Source organism: Danio rerio, chromosome 8 (assembly GCF_049306965.1).
Source record: "Danio rerio strain Tuebingen ecotype United States chromosome 8, GRCz12tu, whole genome shotgun sequence".
NCBI lineage: Eukaryota > Metazoa > Chordata > Actinopteri > Cypriniformes > Danionidae > Danio > Danio rerio.
In genome coordinates this window covers 27,234,780-27,248,134 of record NC_133183.1, presented here as the reverse complement: position 1 = coordinate 27,248,134, position 13,355 = coordinate 27,234,780, and the positions used below count along the sequence as shown (strand labels likewise).

The window sequence follows — 13,355 nt, the reverse complement described above, 5'->3', positions numbered from 1 at the left end:
AATTTGTATTTAAAAATATATATTTTTTCACATTTCTTTATTCATTCTTTTTAAATGCTAATCGCATAACAATACTTATAAAACTGGATTAATTTACAGTTTAAATCCTTACAATTTAGTATTTTAAGTTTGTTAATCTTCAACTTTATTGATAACCTATATATTTATGACACTGGCTGAGTATTGTCATCTCTTGTTTATATGTTTATGCTACATATGTTGTGTGTGTGTATATGTATATGTATATGTATATATATATATATATATATATATATATATATATATATATATATATATATATATATATATATATATATATATATATAAAGAGACGAGTGTATATGAGTGTGTGTGTGTGTGTGTGTGTGTGTGTATATATATACACGCAGCAGATGGCCTTCTTGCTGCAACCCATCACTGGGAAACATCCACACACTTATTTACACTCATACACTACGGACAATTTAGCCTGCCCAATTAACCTATACCACATGTCTTTGGACTGTGGAGGAAACCGGAGCACCCAGAAGAATCCCACACGAACATGGGGGGCACATGCAAACACCACACAGAAAAGACAGCGCTACCCACTGCATCACCGCATTGCCTTTAAATATCTTATAAATTTTAAATGAAACAAAATATTACAAAACAGTTTAAAATCTACATTTGTAAATAATTACTTTGTTGTAAAATAGTAAGGTGAGCACAAATTGTAGGAAATATTTTTGGGTCATCAAGAAAGTGTGGTTATGATCACCATCCGACAAGCTGATCCAGCAAAGATTAGTTCTTAAAATGTCACTAAAATGCATAATTGAATAGAAAATAAGGTGAATAACTGCAAAAAGGTCCACTTTTTCAGAAATAAGAACCACCCCCTTCAATAGACTGGCTACAGGCCTGATTCTGATGAAAAAGTCTAAAGTAAAATTTGCTATTGCTAGAAATAGTCACAATTCTAATTTAATTACTCAAAATGTGAAAATATAACAATTGTGAAACGTAAACTCATAATTCTGATAAAAAAAGTTAGGGGGGATAAGTGATGTAAACAATAACAATGGTCCTAACCTATTTCCTGTATTACGTTTTTAATTTCTAAAGTTTCCAAGAATCCAAAATGTTCACATATTGATAAATACTGTTATGATAGCTGTTTCAATATTAATAAATAATTAAATTGCCTCTTGTTACAGTTACAAAATAGTTTGACAACAAGGAAATGTTCTTGGGCCAGTGACATCGCCACATTGAAATGGTCTATAGATAATCTAAAATTGCTAGTAAGCTTATTAACTTGTGAAAGATGTGAAGTTATTCAGAAGTTAAAGATGTAAACTCATAATTCAGAGTATATAATCACAGAAGTGTAATTTTTTCTTTGTAATATAAAAGCTGAAATAAAATGTCGCAATTACCTTTTTTTAACCTTGTGACAGACATGAGCTTCCATTAATACTAATACTTGGCTACTAATGCAAAGAAGTACTTCAAGTCTTGACTTGAAAAAATACACAATCCATTAGAAACATAAAATAATAACTATAAAATATAAATATGCACAAGAATTCTCTATTAGCCACTTGATTTTGCTGTTGTCACACAGGTCTAAAGCAGAATCTGTTGCGAGTGGATGCTGTCAGTATAAGGTAGTCCTCCAAACGTTCCTCCAGCTCAGAGTAAAGATGGCGGAGCTGTTCTCTTATAGGCGGATGATAAAACCAAAGCACCGCCAACACCATGGCCATCAGGATCAGTAAGAGCACACACATACACAGCCACGACCTACAACATCCACTCTGTACAAAGAGATAAGTGAAGGGGGGGGATTATTGATGGTATTGAGAAACCAATCGAAATGGAGATGAAGTGTGAAGGGTGTTGAGTATGATGTATCACTGGTTTAATCTGAATATAAGGCATGCACAAAATAATCGAAATAGAAAGCAGACTGAAGTGAGGGTTGTATGTAGTTTGTAGTGTCTCACCCTTCTCTTCTTCTGGCGTGTGGCCATTGAGTTCATTTCTTCTCTGCATTGGGTCAGTCTAGATTGATAGCCGTAACACTCCTGCTCCAAAGCCTCAAGATCTGCCTGCAGCTCCATACACTGCCAACAAATGAGGACCGGTTACACGGCATCTAATTATAATGTTTCTGAGAGAAAGCTAATGATTTTTAGAACAGTATGTTTTTGACAGAATATATATTTTATTTTTATTTCTATTTAATGTTTATTTTAATGTTTTAATAAATGAATAATAATAATGCATTTGGTTTGTAATGCATTTTTCTAAAAATCTAAAAGCCACAAGTGTTTAAAAAAGTGCAACAAAAAATAAAAAAAATTCAAAAAGTACGAAATAAAAAAACAAAAACAAAATGCATACAATTAAAAGCAAGCTTAAATATATGTCCCTTAATTAAACTTTATTCAGTAGTGCGTTTTGGACATAAAGTGGAAGACCATTCCATAATATGGGGGCTTTGTGTGAGAACTCTTTCTCCCATAGTCTTTAGTTGATAGAGCAAAAGAGTAAGAAAAGTTTAGGAGTTTTCCTCCATCTTAAATGATTATTTAGATAGACTATGCTACCATTTTACAGTCACACAACATGGAATAAGGATTTTTTTGCCACTTTAGATTATGTAAATATTTGAAACACGTTTCTTACATGCATACAAATCTATTATCTTTATGGGAAACAACACAAGAAACATTGTGACGTTTTTCCAATAAAAAAATAAATAATAAAATTTATTTTTATTAATAAAATGCAATAAAAGCAACTTTTAAACATGCCATGAACTCATGGGCAAAGCACAGCAATTAAATATAGTCAAGTAAAGGTACAGATCATGTGATAAATTTACTCTATTCAAATAAAAGTACTCCAGAATTTCAGTATTTTCAAACGTTCTGTAAAAGAAAAAAGTACTGATCATTCATTCGTTTTTTCAATTTCCTTCAGCTTAGTCCCTTAATTCATCAGGGGTTGCAACAGCGGAATGAACCACCAACTTTTCCAGCGTATCTTTTACACAGCAGATGCCCTTACATCCTAAACCCAGTATACTGGGAAACATTCATACACAACCATTCACAACAATACACTACAACCAATTTAGTTTATTTAATTCACCTATAGCACATGTTTTTGGACTGTCTGGGAAACCGGAGCACCTGGAGGAAACCCACACCAGCACAGAGAAAATATGCAAACTCCACATAAAAATGCCAACTGACACAGCCAGGACTCAAACCAGCAACCTTCTTGCTGTGAGGTGACAGTGCTAACCACTGAGCCACCGTGCTGCCCCTAAATATATATTTAAATAATGTAAATTACATAATGATTTTGTAAAACTATTATAATTATTATACATACAGTACATATAATTGTACAGTATAAAAATTATACATCTATGAGAATTCCCCAAAAAGATAGCTGTATAAGTGTGTGTGTGTAATATGAAAGCTGTATAAAGAAACTTTCCATTTATTTATTTTATAGGACAATATTTGGCTGAGATACAACTATTTACTTTTTTGTGTAAATATTGAGAAAATCGCCTTTAAAGTTGTACAGATTAAGCTATAACAATGCATGTGTTATTAATCAAAAATAGGGTTTTGAAATATCAACAATAGGAAATTGACAAAATATCTTTACAGAACATAATCTTTACTTTAAACACTAATGTTTTTTGAAAAAAAAAAAAATCTATCATTTTGAACCACATGTTGTGTGACGTGTGACCCATATGATATGATTAGCTAAAAATATACTAGACTGGTTTTGTGGTCTAGGGTCACAAAATGCAGTGGCACATGGAGTACAATGTGCAGAAGTTAAAGCTTCCCAATTTATTTTTATATAGTTAAAGATGCTAAATAGTGGCCACCTATTTCAGTGGCAGATCTTTACCTCTTTTTCTTTAGCTCTGAGTCTGTGTTCTGCATCTCTCAGATGTCTTGCTGGGCTGTTATCTGTTCGCAAGAGCTGGTCCAATACTGAAACTTCTTCGTGTGTTTCTGTGCTACTGTTCCACCCCTCATGGTTGTTTCCTTTAAGTGTGTGAGAAAGAGAAAGAGAGAGACGTATAAAGACGTATGAAGCTACATTAAATGAAAGATCTGCACAGATGTGAGGTGAACCTGTAAGCTCCTGTAGATACTCTCTCAGTGTGAGGTTTTCCTCCTGCAGCTCTGAGATGCAGGAATGAAGCTCTACTCGTTCCTGCTCAAGAGATTCGCTCTGTTTCCTCAGCATCTCCTCCTGGCCCACAGAACGCTGCACAAACATTTACACAACAATAAAATGAAACACATCAGTGCATTCAGCCACTGACATACATCCCAGCAGGCACCTTGACGTCAATATGAGATTAAAAAAAAAAAAAAGCCAAAATTTTTAATCAATTTGATCGCCAAAGCAACATCAAATTGACATCTAATATTGATTTTCGACATGTTTTTGACACCAACGTTAGCTCAGTGTTAGACATCGAGGTAATTTGCATGCATTAAAGAGACACAGAATTCAGTGTAAAGTTGTAATTTGAAATTTAAGCTTTAAGATTAATTAAATTTTATGTCAAATAGATGTTAAATTGCTAGGCTAAGCATTTTTGACATATTTTTTATGTCAATGTCTCAATGTCTCAGAGCAGGGATAATATCTGCCTGTTTTAATAACAAAAAAATTGTTAAAGAAATGATATTCATCACAAAGTATATTATGATACATTCTTGGATTTTCTGATCGCCTGTGATGAAAGCAAGTTGACCACATTCTTGTGGTGTGTCAGCTTCTTTGATGTGCTTTATGTCACTCAAGACTGTCATCATTGTTTGTTACAGTGGTTTTGCTATACCTCTAAATGTCCCTGCAGCTGCAGCATTTGATCAGTGCTCTCATCTTGTCTCTTTTTCATCTGACTGGAGCTCTCTCTCAGCTCCTCACACAGCCTCTGCCAGTGCTGAGACTCTGACTGTGATGTCTGCAGCGCCCCCTGCAGGAGAGGAAAAAAACAGTGGGAATTACAATGGGATTACAGCTAGGAGTTCTCATATTAGGCAGACTTTTGTGTCATATATTTTACGTGGGTGAGCTATAATGACAAGAAATTCTATTTAAATTTGAAAAAAATATTAATTTTTTAATTAAAAAAAATTTTTTTTGTGCTGGTTTAGGCATATTATGGACAAATATGACACTAAAGCCACCAGTGGGTGCATTCAAAAAAATCACACACTTGCCTGCTAAATAGTTTATAACAATGACCTACTTCTGCTAAGTGCATATTTGATGGGCACTTTACAATTATATGAAGCCACACGAGACAATGTATGAATGTAAGTAAAGTGATGCAACTGATGCAGGAAGCTCATGTGATGGTGCATTTGGTACATTCCACTCAGCGGTCAAAAAATATGTTAAGATTTATATGTAGTATGTAGTATGCAGAACTTAATTTCAGACACATTATCTGTCTTCAGTGATTCACTGAATAATTCAACCAAATGGTTTGTTTAAAATGCCTAATTCATAGAAAAACAAGACAGTGAATGGCTGCAACTGCATCATTTTTAATACTTTTGCATGAACTCATTTAGCAGATGCTTTTATCCAAAGTGACTTAGAAGGCAGGATAAAAGAAGTACTTCGAATAATCAGAGAGTATCAGTATATAGATGCTATGATAAGTCTCACTAACGAAATATAAAAGAGATTGTCCTACAGGTAAGTGTTTTGTGACAGCTAAAATTCCATATTCTGAATAGTATATACCAAGTCCGTAGCCAGCCTGGAGAAAAGGGTGGTTCTTTTTTTCTCAAAATGTGGACCTTTTTGCATTTGTTCACTGCATTTTCTCTATTTCATTTAATTAATTTCTATTTGCATTTTAGTGACATTTTAAGCACTATTTTTGGTATATTAGCTTATGGGATGGTCACATAACCAAATGTTTTAATGTCCCAAAATATTTGCTAAAAAGTTACAATAAAGAAATATGAATAAATACTTATTTTTAAAATACAAATATATTACATCATATATCATTAGAAAACAAATCTGTTAAAGTTTCAGATTAACATCTGTAGCCTATTGTCAATTATTAGGCACATAACAAACTGGCCAGCATATTCAACTTTCCTCAATCCGCTTGTTCTTAAAGGCTTTTTTGATGGTTTATTTTTCGCTATTTAAGTCTAAATAGGACAAACGAGTCAATGTTTGGGACAAATTCTGGACCTTTGTCAGTGAGTGGTCTATGGGCTTGAATACATATTACATTTTGTGTGTTGACCAGCATTAGTTGTACTGCTTCATTACTGTTTCATAAATCTTCTGCCTTGACCTTATTGTCATAAAAAGTTTCTGTTGTGTTGAGCTTATTTTTTCCCGTATGAGTGGGTGCAGCCATTGTAACCTTATTGGCTCCGGACTTCTGGTCTTAATCCCTTTCACTGATTTGAAGCCATAAAAACTGCTCCATTATGCTGCTTTTCCTATTTTATTATTTAATGTATTGTCCTAAAAACTTTTGTTGGCTGAGGAAGTAGATTTACCATTATATGGTGTTTGTTACTCCTAGTTATTTCCCCAATAGGCAAATGAATCGGAACTCCTACAACAATTGATGAGTTTACTTCCACGTTGCAGAATAAGGTGAATATAGAATTTGCTACATTTTGCCTATTGCCTTATGTGAATTCAGACATAATTCGTCTGCAATATATTGATCTTTGCCAAAAAATAGTAGCTGAAAATGTGATATAGGATGAAGCCACTATTAATGGTTCATTGAGAGGCGTCTGGATGCAGACCGGGTGCAGTTGCATGTAATGCTTTAAACGCGCATACCTAACCCTACTCCTCACAGTAACATCAGTAGCTCCACTGAATGCATTGTGTCTGACATTGCAAGTCTGAGATATGCAGTCTCAGATTGCAAATATGTGTTTGGTTGCGGCTGAAAGAGCATCTGCTACGTAAGTTAGCAGATTATTCCGCTGTGGTGACCCCTAATTAATAAAGGGACTAAGCTGAAAAGAAAAGTAATGAATGAATGTTTATAGACGGGGGTAGAGAAAGTGTTTCTACATGTGGTCTTGGCTTTATTCATCAGGGTTAAGGTGCTCTTGGAAGAGATGGGTTTTTAATTGTTGATTGAAGGATACAAGTGAACCTGTGTGTGAATGGAAATATCATTCCACCAGCATGGAACATTGAATGAAAAGGTTTTGGAAAGTGGAAAACGTATGGCCTCTTTGCTATGGTACCATTATGATGTTATTGTTGGCATTGCACACATTAATTGTTGAAACATTTTGACCTCTGCATTTGGCTGTTACCTGTAGGTACTCCGACCTGCTCTGAGCTTCTGCCTTCTCATTCTCTGCCCTATGAATAGCCTTCAGAGCCTTCTTTTCATACTCCTCCCTCTGTTTTTCCATCTTCAGCACTATCCTTTTCACTCCATCCTGAGGAATCTTCTGAAAAATGACAAATTGCATCTCTGTTTTTAGTTTTTTGAAGGGCCTGAATTTTTTACAACCAACTTTTGCCATTCGTACAAACCAGTTTTTTAAATGCATAAAAATATTTTAATCAACTTTAGTTTGTGATCTGATTTGAAGTGCTTTGATGGTAAAAGATTCAAAAAAGTAATTTATATTTGTTTTGAACACATTTTTCGCATTGTAATTCTCACAGCATGCGCTTGAGCTGTTGCAGAAATGCGGCGTTGCCGTTTTACCTTGATGCAGACCTGCAGTTGAGCCTCAAGAGCTTTAATCTTACTCTTCAACACGTCCTCATCACAGCGTGTCTGTGGGAGGAAAAGGAAATGTGTGTGTGCACTAGTGAGACAACCACTGAAACAAGAGTTTTTGTTACATGCAGAGTTTTTGTACATACTGCATCCTGTGTCATAACTGCCATCCTCAGATTTTGTTAAAAGCAAAATATAAATTGTCTGTACAATTCTATATTGTTTGCTACATAGCAAAGACTATAGAATACTTAAAGAGACTTTGTTTATACTCTCTTGAGAGATATGAGTGTGCTCCGTGTGTTCAGTATGGAACAATGTAACAGTTTTGGTGTGGGTGAGTTTGAAGCATTCCTGCAATGCAAACACACTTCTCTCTGACACCTACACCTCTCTCCATATCATTTGTGAAAAAGAAAAAAAAAAACATTTATATTTTTCTGAACAAGCCATAAGGAGCCGAATGCTGTCAACCACATGACCATCCCCCAAACGCTGTCTACAACACTTATGTTATCAAACCAGGAAACACTGCCATTGCTGGAGACAGCATTGTGCAGAACGACAACACTGCATGAGTAATTGAAAACTGACCAATAAGAGCTGTCCATTTTTAAAACACTCAACTCCACACGTAGCTGATTATGTTCTTCATCTTGATTTCTAACGCTCAATGTATTAGATTATTGATATTAGACTGTAGGCAGGTCTTTGCGTGAATAATGCTGCTGGGTTTCAGCAGGAAGTAGTTTAATAATATACCTTCCAGAGGAGCTCTGTAGAGTGCAGTAATGTAGCGGCACTCTTCTGGAGGTTGGAGAGCTTCTTTTTAAGAGCCTCCTCTCTTTGTAAGGCCTCCTGCATGGAGATGTCAGATTTCATAATATCAGTTACTTATTTCAAAGTAAGTCAGAAGAGTTGGTTTTAAAATATGAATGCTAATGCTATCGTTTCCCATACCTCTAAGTAGTCAGTCAACTGGTTAACATCCTGAAGAAAAAAACAAACATTAAACATATGAATTGCTGTATTAATGAATAAAATAGTGTGCATGTATGCAACCTTTTTTTTTTTACAATGTATCTGAGAATAACAAGTTTTTTAATAAGCAGCATATTCCTTACCGCTTCTTTGACGGTAACGAATCCAGACCTGAAAGAACAGAGTGAATATTACAGTATTAATATTTATAAAACTGATGCAATATGGTTGAATTTAGGATTTTGACATATTGAACCCCAAGGGCAGACTGTCTGTAAAACTTTGAGCAGAAAATATAGTAAAAAGCAATATGAAGGAACTCACTCAGTCTGAATGCTGGCCGTCTGTAATGTCTTCTGGAAGTTTGAGAGCTGAGTAATGTCTTTAAGGAGAACTGTAAACACAAACGTACATTATTATTATAACTAATATATATTATGGCATGTCCTGCCACACAATACAAAACACTTTTGAATGCTTTTTAGAGAAAAAAACACATGTTTTTAAATGTTTTGCTAGAATCAATAGAATTGGATGCAAGTATCTGCTTTAATTAAAGCCACGTTAGGGCCTGATTTTGGTCATTGATTATAAATTCCACTTACCTCGCTCCTTTTTCACTTTCCCCCGAAGCTGAACAGAACTGAGGCCCGGAATTTCCCATACATCTGATCTCAGCTCATTTTCCTCATTCTTGAAAGATGTAGAGACCTTTAGAATTTAGACATTTGATTTCATTGGTAATATGAGGATGCAAGCAATATGCCACTTTTTCAGTTACACTTTTGATGGACCCCTTTAGACATTCTGTTGACTAAGTAGCTTTAGACAGTGAGGGCTGGGAGAATAAGTTGGCATGTGTGTGCAAAGATAGTAGATAGCAGAATGTCTCTTGGGAGACAATTTACAGTAAATAAAGTGTCAGCAAATATTAAGTAAACAGTCTACTAATGTTTACTAGTTGACGATGTCTCAGACAGAGGATCATCCAAATAATTCATTACAATTACTTTAATTTACAGCTCAAAATGAGTAGCTATTATTTGAGTCACATCAGCCACTCTCTTAAAAAATAGATTCCTCTTATAAATAGTCATTGATAAATAGTCCATTTAACCCTTTCTATTCAACAAAAGGTAATTTATGGTGTAAAAATATTCCTTGGATTGTTTAATTGTTAAAATTGAACTGATTACTATTAAAATGCAGGGTTGGTTAACCTTAAAATGCTTATAAAATATGAACAAACCCAACTGCTGGGTTACATTTTTAAATTTAATTTATAATCTAATGGTTGGGTTTGTCTATATAACCAAATTTGGGCTGATTGAGCATTTTTAGAGTGTAAGAATTATTCTATAAAGTGCTGTTCACTTAAAGGTTTGTTGTGGGACCAAAAACGTGGAACCCAGAAAATCTGAGCGTAAACTAGAAAATCTGTTCAGCAATCAGTAACAGGACAATGGTAACTCTGTACCTGCTTTGCCAAGGTTATGCCATCTCTCTGAAGCTTTACATTTTGACTTGTTATCAAGGGCCGTCTGATTGACGTTAAGGTGTGCGTCATATGCTGTGTGGCATGCAGGGTTTCCCTTGGGTATCTGCGCCTTGGCACTGGAGATAACAGTGAGCATGTACCATGGTCCACAGGTCTTCTTTTGAAGAACTCAGACTGTCTTTTGAGATGCAGTTCATTTTTCATCTGCCTTGTGTCCAGATCTCTGGTGGGACTGCGACATGTCGTTGTGTTATTCCGGTGGCTGATTTCTCTGTGCTTCATGGCACGTTGCTCCACTTTATACTCGTAATTTGCTATTGGTGACCTTTTGTTTTCAGGAGCACTTTCCATTTCTTTCTGACTTTGAGCGAGTTGAAGAAAGTGTGATATTTTAAGGCAGGCACTGGAATGTCACCTTATGATGTAAATGAATGCTTCTTGCAATGGCAGTTTCCTGTAATTGAAAACAACATACTTTAAATCCATCCTCAAGTGCTACTATATCATTAATCCTCTAAAACATATCAACATCAAACATTTTAAATTCTAAATTCAACATACTGTAAGATGAAGTGCGGCCAGTCATTCACTTCTGTTGTCATATTGTTTCAAAACCGGCTACAGCTACATGTAACTGAAACAAAAAGTTGGAACCATCGGTGATTCGTTTGAATGCAAACGTTTTCTTCAATATGGATGTAATAGTTTTATTATCATAGGAAAATGTTTTTAAAACAAAGTGATAGTTTACAATGCTCGATGTACAGTTTTGCAACAATTTCAGACACTAGATTTACTAAAAAATCTAAACTACTTTTCAATCCTTTTCATTTGTTTAGTAACCTTTAAGTATTTTTGTTTTAAAATGTTAACAAGGTGGAACCATAAACAGTGGAGCTCAATAACAAACATGCATTCAAACAGATAACCCAACACAGAATCCAAGCTCAAGATAAAACTATAACATTTAGCATATTTGTGTCTTTAAAAGAAAAGTACCTGTTCCTAGAGTAGTCGCTGGAGTTGAAATAATTGTGAAAGCTGAGTCTGAACACTTTGAAGCTGACATGGCACTTGAAAACTAGTTCATTCAACAAAGGGCGGTCTATTTCTTTTTGCCTTGCTTGCTTAACAGGAAGTAAGTTGAACCTCACAACTTGTACAAGTTCCTCTATCTCAGCAGCCATGCGTATTGAAACTGGTGCCACACACGGATGGGCCCTAAGATTAGCACTGAGGGGAGGTCATTAGCTGCAGCAATAGTGACGGGAGGGACTGTGGGGGGAAAGACAACAGAAAATAGACATTCAGTGCAACATCAATAGCAAGATTTATAACATCAAGCCAAGTTCTTGGCTGATTAAAATAAATGAAGACGAGAAACATTTAATGCAAGATGAAATAGGTGCAGAAACAGGATGAATGATAAAAAGAGATGAATTAATTTGAAAGCTTGTGTTCTGTGTGAACATTTTAATACAATTTTGATGGCATCTAAGAATCAAAATAAACAATGTTTTTATATGAAGACACATTGACATTCTGACATTATCATCTCAAAAAAAGATACCATAATTAAAATATTAATAGAAACCTCAATAACTCTTGAAAACAACTTGAAAATGCCAGCACAGGATTTATTGCTGGCTCCCTGTCAGAGTTCATAAAAAATAAATAAAGAAATAAAGAAATAAACTTTTTTTGTGCGTGACGACCTATTGAAATGCATTCAGTCTAGTGATTTAGATATTTACTACTATCATTAAATGTTCAAAAATGTTAATATAACCAACTTGAAAGAATCAGCGTTCTTGTTAATGCTTCATGGTACAATGTCGCCATCTGCTGGCTCCCCGTCGCTAACGCATTGAACTTCGGGTAGACGCCATGTTTGGAGAATGTGCTAACCGTTGTTATGGTTATTTTTACTGAGAGAAAGCGTAAGCTGTCAATATTTGTTTACACTTGACGATACAACGCAGTTCCTTTATTAGAAATAGATAAGGAGAAGGCAAAAGTAAAGTGTATATACCCGGGAGAAACTTAATACGACACGGTGACTCAGTGGCCTCACAGGAAGAGTGTTTCGAGTCCCGGCTGGACCAATTGCTATTTCTGTAGTGGAGTTTGTATGTTTTACGTTACCCATGCTGGCGTGGGTTTCCTCCGGGTTCTTCGGTTTCCCCCACAGTTTAAAGACATGCAGTGTAGGTGAACTGAATAATTCAAATTGGACGTAACAGTTAGTGTATGAGTGTTAATGAATGTGGATGGTTGTTTCTCAGTACTGGGTTGCAGCTGTGTAAAACATGCAGGATAAGTTGGCGGTTCATTCCACTGTGGCAACCCCTGATGATAAGGGATTAAGCCAAAGGAAAATTAATGAATGATTCAGCCTGCAACTGGATGGAAAGGTGCATCTGACTAAAGCTTATAATCAGTACTACGGCCAGTAACATCTGTGATTGAAATGACAGTTGTTTCATTTTTCCAACACATTATTCCACTGCGAAACATTATTGCCTGGACTACTGTTTTGCTATACTAACATATTTAATTTTGTGTTTACATAAAGTATTTTATTTAGAAATAAAAATACAAGTCATATTTACACATTTCAAATGTTTATTTAAAAAAAAAAAAGATCATAATCTTAGAGATTTTTAAAAAAAATCTTTAGGTAATTTGACTTTGGCACACATCATACATACACTTGCTCTAATTGTAATTTAAACTGGCAATATTATTAAATATTATTTCACTTTTTTTCATACAAATTCTAATGTCGGCTTTATAATAAACTTTATTTTCATGTAGATTTTATATTCATAAATGTACATTTTCAAATTGCAAAACAGTTTTCAGCATTATTGCAAGAAATTAAAAATTACTTACAATTCCACATTCACTTAACAAGAAAGCCCTCAAAACATATAATTAATTTGTACAATCTATTAAATCTCTAAATCACTTTCATCTTTTTGTTATTATTTTGGACCACTCACTCTCAATTTCTTTATCTATTTCATCTATCCTCAGATCAGATAACCCTTTGATTGTTCTTGTTTTATTTTTTGTATCGGTACCATAGTA

The 13,355-nt window shown here is 34.7% G+C and overlaps 1 protein-coding gene across 2 annotated transcripts; it reads right to left on the bottom strand.

Moving 5' to 3' along the window:
- Nucleotides 1-1,249: 1,249 nt before the first annotated feature.
- traf3ip3 (TRAF3 interacting protein 3) lies at nt 1,250-11,392 on the bottom strand. 2 transcript variants are annotated; one of them, XM_003199090.7, is made up of 15 exons: nt 11,262-11,392; nt 10,824-10,896; nt 10,242-10,716; nt 9,370-9,475; nt 9,089-9,158; nt 8,908-8,935; nt 8,744-8,773; nt 8,546-8,641; nt 7,769-7,840; nt 7,365-7,505; nt 4,880-5,017; nt 4,161-4,296; nt 3,931-4,070; nt 1,992-2,111; nt 1,250-1,802 (listed from the first exon to the last, which is right to left on the bottom strand). In XM_003199090.7, exons 3-15 carry the CDS (start codon nt 10,611-10,613, stop codon nt 1,602-1,604), a joined length of 1,650 nt encoding a protein of 549 aa, XP_003199138.1. In that variant the 5' UTR covers nt 10,614-10,716; nt 10,824-10,896; nt 11,262-11,392; the 3' UTR covers nt 1,250-1,601. The 2 variants fall into 2 exon arrangements, with proteins under 2 accessions (XP_003199138.1, XP_073766518.1); XM_073910417.1 differs by having other exon boundaries at nt 9,370-9,457.
- Nucleotides 11,393-13,355: the final 1,963 nt, after the last annotated feature.